The following is a 7325-nucleotide window of genomic DNA, read 5'->3' as shown; positions in this document are numbered from 1 at the left end:
CGACATTGATTCATGAAAATGAACATACGGAGTCTCTTTGCTGCATAAACCTCGCAGCCTCCGGCGAGTGTGGTAATACAGATGTCCCACAAGGCGCCACAAACAAGCCTGGCGTGGAAGCCGGCAATTACGGGCGTATTTAACCCAATCCATCGCTCATCAGAAAGTGCTTAGCACGAGAGGCAGCCCCCGACAGACTGTCAGGGGACACAGCCACTTAACTGTCCCCTCCAGCGATTACACCCTCTCAACCCGGGAGTCCTGTCGCATTCAAACAACTCTCATTGACTTTTGTTCCTGAAGCATTCAGCGTGATTGACAGCTTTAGGCAGGGACCAGCCGGGCATTGTCTTGCACATCCTGGACTTGAGGGGCTTTCTCCTGAGCCATCCTCTGGGAATTTGAGACTTCAGTGTCTGGGACTAAACTTCGCTGGCACAGGGCCCAACACCCCTCACACCGAAGGAGCTCCCCTAGAGTCATCCTTCAAACGGGGTACTTACAAATGCGCCTTGCCACTTGCCATTAGGAAAAACCGAGGCTGAGCCCACTGTCTCCTGTGCCTGCACATGGTGCAGCGGTTTAAGTGCTGGGCTGCTAACCACAAGGTCAGTGGTTCGAACCCACCAGCCACTCCGTGGGGGCAGGAAGAGGCTGCCTGCTCCTGTAAAGATGAACAGACTTCAGACATCCTCTAGGGCAGAACTACCCTGTCCCAAAGGGGAAGACCCGATGGCAGACTGGGCTTTGTGGTTTGGGAAGGAGCCCTGGGCTGTCACCCAAGCCCACCGGGTGCTCCTTGGAACAAAGAGGTGGCAGTTGGCCCCCAGAGAGGATCACAGCCTTGGACATCACCTCTGGGGGTTGTCCTACTCTGCCTGCTCCAGAATTAACTTTGCTTGGATTCCTCGAAGCGGAGGCTCCATTCCCGGCCAGTGCCCATCTTGCCCAGCCTCCACCCCTCTGTCAGGGGAGGCTCCTGCGCCGCCGAGCAGACGGGAAGAGCGGGAAGAAAGGCCTGGAATCCACTTCCCCAAGTCAGATCGTCAGAACCCTATGGACCACACGGTCTGCTTCGAAACGGACCACGGGGACAGGGCAAGTTCCACGGTGCTCGGGGACGGCCACCAGACAAGGGCCAACTCAAGAGAAGCCACCAACAGCCCCCCGAGAGTCGTCACCGCCCTCCCACGACACTGGGTCACAGGCATCCCTCCTGCGTTCCCTTTAGATCAGTCCTGTGCAACTCCAGGTCCCACACTCAGTCCAGCGAGTCCACTCTGACTCCCAGGATGGACCTCCCCTGCGGGTTCCCAAGCCTGGGGTTCTGGGTGGGGGCAGAGAGCCTCACCTTTCTCCCCAAGAACAGCTGGTGGTCTCCAGTTGCTGGCCTTGCCGTTAGCAGCCCCAACCCATCAACCCGGCACGCACCGGTGCTCCTGCTGCATGCGGCTTGCAGCAGTTCATGCGCTCCGTTGCCTATGAGGTGCCTCCGGAGAAAGGCCTGGAGACCCACGGGCTCCCCCAACCCAACCAGAGAAAACCCCGTGCGAGCGGTCCCACTCACACTGACCAGGCATCACCGCTACCTGGATACTGTGAGCGACCACGCTGCACAGGTTCACACGACACCTGAAAGCCATGCTGCCCTCAGGTGCGGAGGCCGATGGGCGTCCTGTGGCCTTATCCTGTGGCCTTCAGCGACAGGGCGGGGCACTTCAGAGACAGTCACGGATCTGCGCATCCTTCTCTAAATTCAGAAAATGAGCAAGCAGCCAAACCCTAGTGGGGACAGGAGGGTGGGGCAAAGATCGGCCATCTACAAAAGACCACCCAGTGAGTGGGCCTGGCCACCCCTTGAGTTCTCCGTCTCTGAGAAGCACCTGCAGGCAGGAGTCGGCCAGCGTGTGCGAGAGCCGTCTGACCAACGCTGACCCAACACCAGGCGGTCAACCGTAAGACCAGCGAGTGTTCTCCATGGAGTTCCCCAGGGACCTGGCCCCTCAAAACCCAGCACCCCCTGCTGCTTCCCCAGAAGCCCTGGGCGCACAGAGGAGGTCCTGAGGCAGGAGACAAGTGCCGGGTGGTGTGGCGTCACTCCCTGGCTTGTGGGGACCCCAGAGAGAACAGAATAAAACCCTGCCTGGTCCCCTTGGCCCCCACGGTCAGCGAGGGTTCAGGCTGTAGAGACCCACTGGGCTTTCACCAGCCGAAGTCTGGGAGGACATCACTGGGCCTCTCTCCCTAGTCAGGGGCTTCCCTGAACCCTGTTCACACCTGGCAGCACGCACACCTCCTCTGTCCAGACAGGTGGTGGCTACTCACGGGAAGCACCCGCCGGGATCGAACTGGGGTCTCCAGCATGGAGAGGGAACCACTGAACCACCAGGGACTCCTTAGTGTAACCTGGAAAAAAACCTGATGCAGAGCCCGGTACCATCAATGCACGGAGACCCTGCAGACCAGCGGTTCTCAACCTGTGGGTCGAGACCCCTCTGGGGGCCCAACACCCCTTTCACAGGGGTCGCCCAATTCACAACAGTAGCAAAATGACAGTGAAGAAGTAGCCACAAAAATAATGTTATGGTTGGAGGGTCACCACCACGAGGACCTGTATGAAAGGGTGGCGGCATGAGGAAGGTTGACAGCCACTGCTGTAGAGGGTGTCTGAGGCTGTAAGTCTTCCTGGGAGCAGACAGCCTCACTTTCTCCTGTGGTGGGAGGGTAGGCTTGAACCACCTGCCGGTCTTGCAGGTAGCGGCCCAGCACCTAACCCTCAGGGCCATGGGGCGGCTCCTGCATCAGCACAAAGCAGTAACACCCCTCGTCTCGCACGGGGTCGTGTGCGCCTCACATGCTGCTGCGCTGTGTGAGGTCTTAGCACAAGAGGGCACCTTGGGAGCCTGTGGCCCAACAGTGTGGGGAAGGTGGCAGGGTCCTACGACCATGTTTGGAACTGAAGTTGCATCCACGCCCAAGTGACTTCTTGATTGGAAATTGAATCTAGCTGGGGGTGGGGGGGGGGCTGTGTTCTTCCTCAGAGAGCCCTAGTTACCTGGCAGAGGTACCTGTTGGAATGGCCAATCCTGGGTTATTCCCTCCCTCCTGGCTTCTCGCTCTGGTACCACCCCCTGGAGACCGGCCCGTACACTCCGAGTGTCTCCCACTCCTACCCCCACCCGTGTCTGTGTCTGTCTGCACTGAGCGAGGGGCTGCAGGTGTAACGGGGGCCAGACCCTGGACACGTGCAGAGTCAGCCTGCTGCAAGCACGGAGGCCTACCCTCGAAGGTTCCTCTGAGTCCCTTGTCACCGGCCAGCAGGCGCTCCTGGGCCTCTGAGCTTCCCGCCCGCCACTGCCACCTGAGAATCCCACCTTTTATGGGGCTCATTTTTAATATCGGCACGTTTACGGGAGAGGTAAATAAACCTGATCATGCCATAAATTCAGTGTGCTCTTCTACTCTGCGGGTTTCGCCTAAAACCCCGTAAATCTCCCCGGGGAGCAGCATCTGGCCAGATAACAGAGGGGGCAGCGGTGGCCGGGGATTCAGAACCAGGGAGGAAAGGCTGACGTCAATCGCACCTGGCTTAGAGGCCGGGCAGTGGGGGCAAGCGGGCCTGCGAAGGGGATCTTCGAGCATGCCCCAGCCGGGCAGGAGAGAGGGGCCGGGGTCTACGTAACATCACCATCACTTTATCTACAACCGATGATCAAAACCACCTCCTGCAGGGGCACGGCTTTCTCTCAGAAATCAAATCCAACCCACTGTCCTCACGTTGGTCTGCTCACAGTGACGCCGGGGGACAGGGCACGGCCATCCCAGCATGATTCCAAGGCCATCAGCTGTACAGAAACACAGCGTCCCCCCCACACCAGCTGGTGGTGTCGAACCCCCGGCCTTCCAATGCAGCCAAGCGATTATTCACCACGCCCCCAGGGCACCTGGTGGAGCTTTAAAACCCGGAGCCAGTTATGCATTGGCAAGGCCAACAGTTCAAAACCACCAGCCACTCCGCTCCGCACAAGAGAGACGGGCTTTCCGCTCCCGTCAAGAGTGAGTCTCGGACACCCACAGGGGCCACTCCAGCCTGTTCCAGCAGGTCGCTGTGAGTCCAAGCTGGCCCGATGGCAGTGAGTCTGGTTTTGTGGGAACCCCTGCGTCAATGAGGGACATGGGCAGCCCTGTAGGAGAGTGAGAACCTCCCGTGGGGTTTCCAAGGCAAACACCTTGACAGAAGTAGACAGCCACCTCTCTCGCGGAACGGCCGGTGGATTCAAAGTGCCCACCTTCCTGGGAGCGGCTGACAGCTCCAGACGGCACCACCAGGCTCCCCCGCCAGGGGATCCGTTTATGCCGATTGCCAGGAACATGCGTTTGGAGGCTGCATAAAACCTGGCCAGGCTTTCTTTTACACCGGAAGCCAACTTGGAAGTTGACCTCGGCGCTGACTGTATACCCGGTGTATATGTGCACGATGGGGCAGTCTATACGTCCATATAAATATCAATACATATAAAGCTAACTTTCAGTGTGGGAAAACAAAAGCCATCTAACAGGCGGGTGCTGACATAACTCACCGTGGACAGCTCATCTGGTGCACGCGGCTTCCATTCTCAGTGTAAACCCCGCCGCGCCAGGCCATGATATACGGTAATGTCAGCGCACAATCTGGATTTACTATAAAGGGGCGCGGGCGAGCTGCAGGGCAGTAAACACTGCGGCCGGTGTATTTCACACTGAGCTGGTTTTTATGAAGAACACTTCACCGCCCAGCCACAGCACCCAGGTGATGGATGGGGAAAGATGCCTGACAAGCTTCATCATTGTTTGTAAATCTTAACTGTTCCTGCTCACTAACTCTGCAAGCAATTTTCAGAGACAGCCGCCGACAGAAGGACGGCCCCGCTCTCCTGAAGGTTATTCGAGTTGTACGTGGCCCTGGCCAGGCTTCAGGAGTGGCGCTGGGGAAACCAACTCCACAGGGACCCTGCATCGGGACCCGGGAAACACCCTCCTGGGTCCAAAGGCGAGTGGGAACGGCAGGTGCACTAACCCTACCGGGACCCGCACCCGCTGGGGACGACGGTGACCCCAGGATTCAGAGTCCAGTGCGGTCAGCAGTGGCTGGTTTGGGGGAAAGTGGCTGGCCAGGCTCTTCTTGGGCAGTTCCTCCGGGTGGCCTGGAAGCACCGATCTTTTCCTTCGCGGCTGGGCATGTTACCTGCGTCACGTGGGGTCTCCGGGCTTAGCTAAGCAGTGTCCCTGGGGTGGGGGGCACTAGCTCCCCGGGTCGCAGAAGCAGCAGGCGCGAGGCACGTGTGGCATGCACAGAGGACTGGCGCTGAGGGCTGAGCAGGCAGGAGGGGTCCACATTCACTGCCCTCTCAAGCCAGCCGCCACCAAAGCAGAAAGCCGCGCCCATGCTCACTGCGGCTCGCACGGGTCACTGCCGCTCAACAGTGGATGCTGCCCATGTGTCCACCTGCGGGCAGATGCCTCCAAAACATGTGGTCCATCCACACCATGAGGCACCGCTCGGCCGCAAAGAGAAACCAAATCCGATCCGCACTACACCGCCTTGGTGAACCTGAACACAAGACAGCCGGTGGGCGGTGCCGTCCAGCTGAGGAAGCTGAGTGTGGGCTGGCCCACAGCAGAGACTCAGAAGGCAAGGCTCACAGCAGGGGTAGCCGGGGCTGGGGGGTGTGGAATGAGGAGGGGGTGGAGACAAGGGAGGACGTGGTCAGGGAGCAATGAGATGTGGGGGGAGTGGGCTGGCAGGGATTACGGGGTGTGTGGGTGCGAATGGCATGGATCTGAAGTCGCTGAACTGGAAGAGGCTGTCCACATTTTTAGAGTGGACCAAAGAGAGGGGGGAGGAAAAGACAGAGGGGGGAGGGGAGGTATGGCTGGGCCCCATTTCCCGTGGATCAAGTCCAACCAAGCTCCATCCAACAGCCTGGAATCCCCGAGACGGATTGCAGAACATTCTCCCTGGCCCTGCCCCTCCACTCACATCTTCAGCCAAATGAAGACCCGTGGGTTCCAGCCTTAAGTTTGCTAACACACTGGAAACAACAAGCTCACCGCCATGCCGTCAGTGCTGACCCATAGACACCGACCCCGGTGGGTTTCTAAGAGGGTCACTGTTGATGGGAAGAGAAAGCCCTTTCTCCCTTGGAGCAGCTAGTGGTTTTGAACCGCCGACCATGGGGATCGCAGCCCAATGCGTAACCAGTACACCACCAGGGCTCCTAAATTTTATAAAGGGGCTAAAGATGTTATAAAAAACCCAGAGCGATCCCCCCACCAGACTCACTCTGTGCAGGACAAAATCCTATATTTTCCAAGAATTATCTGGGGGAAAGGGGTGGGCCTTTTCCACGTGCACCGACCAACAAATCCGTGTGCAAGGCGACAGCCAACAGCCAATGGCCAGACACAGAGCGAAGATCTAGAACAGCGGTTCTCAACCTGTAGGTCTCAACCGCTTTGGGGTCGAATGGCCCTTTCACAGGGGTCGCCTGAAACTGTATTTCTGACGGTCTCAGGAATCAAGACACTGCTCCTCTGTCTGTCTCCAGGCGGGTCTGCCACAAGCAGATACACCCACCTAGAGGGTCACCTCAACACGAGGAACTGTGTTAAAGGGGCGCAGCATCAGGAAGGTTGAGAACCACTGGTCTAGAACCGTAGGTCCTGCTTCTTCTTGCGTTTTAGATCGCAAACCTTCGTTTGATTTGATAATGCCTCATGAGTCAGTCTGTCTTTCTGTAGATCAGGTGTCCATGAGTCAGGTCTGTCTGTCTAGAGATCAGGTGCCCATGAGTCAGTCTGTCTGTCTGTCGATCGGGTGTCCATGAGTCAGGTCTGTGTGTCTGCAGATCGGATGCCCATGACTGAGGTCTGTCTGTCTGTAGATAGAGTGCCCATGAGTCAGTCTGTCTGTAGAACGGGTGTCCATGAGTCAGTCTGTCTGTCTGTAGATCAGGTGTCCATGACTGAGGTCTGTCTGTCTGTAGATAGAGTGCCCATGAGTCAGTCTGTCTGTCTGTCTATAGATCAGGTGTCCATGAGTCAGGTCTGTCTGTCTGTAGATCGGGTGCCCATGAGTCAGTCTGTCTGTCTGTAGATCAGGTGTCCATGACTGAGGTCTGTCTGTCTGTAGATAGAGTGCCCATGAGTCAGTCTGTCTGTCTATAGATCGGGTGCCCATGAGTCAGGTCTGTCTGTCTGTAGATCAGGTGCCCATGAGTCAGGTATGTCTGTCTGTCTATAGATCAGGTGTCCATGAGTCAGTCTGTCTGTCTGTAGATCGGGTG

General features: G+C 57.7%; 1 protein-coding gene across 1 annotated transcript in view; it reads right to left on the bottom strand.

The window, feature by feature from the left end:
* Nucleotides 1–5456: 5456 nt before the first annotated feature.
* DMRT1 (doublesex and mab-3 related transcription factor 1) overlaps nt 5457–7325 on the bottom strand; it is a 46936-nt gene continuing 45067 nt past the window's right edge. Inside the window, exon 5 of the mRNA XM_004714547.1 lies at nt 5457–5590. Coding sequence (XP_004714604.1) covers nt 5457–5590 — 134 coding nt within the window. The remainder of the gene's footprint in view (nt 5591–7325) is intronic.

This window comes from Echinops telfairi, unplaced genomic scaffold, assembly GCF_000313985.2.
Source record: "Echinops telfairi isolate 266 unplaced genomic scaffold, ASM31398v2 ScPeMD7_25;HRSCAF=90, whole genome shotgun sequence".
Lineage (NCBI taxonomy): Eukaryota > Metazoa > Chordata > Mammalia > Afrosoricida > Tenrecidae > Echinops > Echinops telfairi.
Note: the sequence above shows the minus strand (reverse complement) of the source record. Positions and strands in the feature narration are given on the sequence as shown.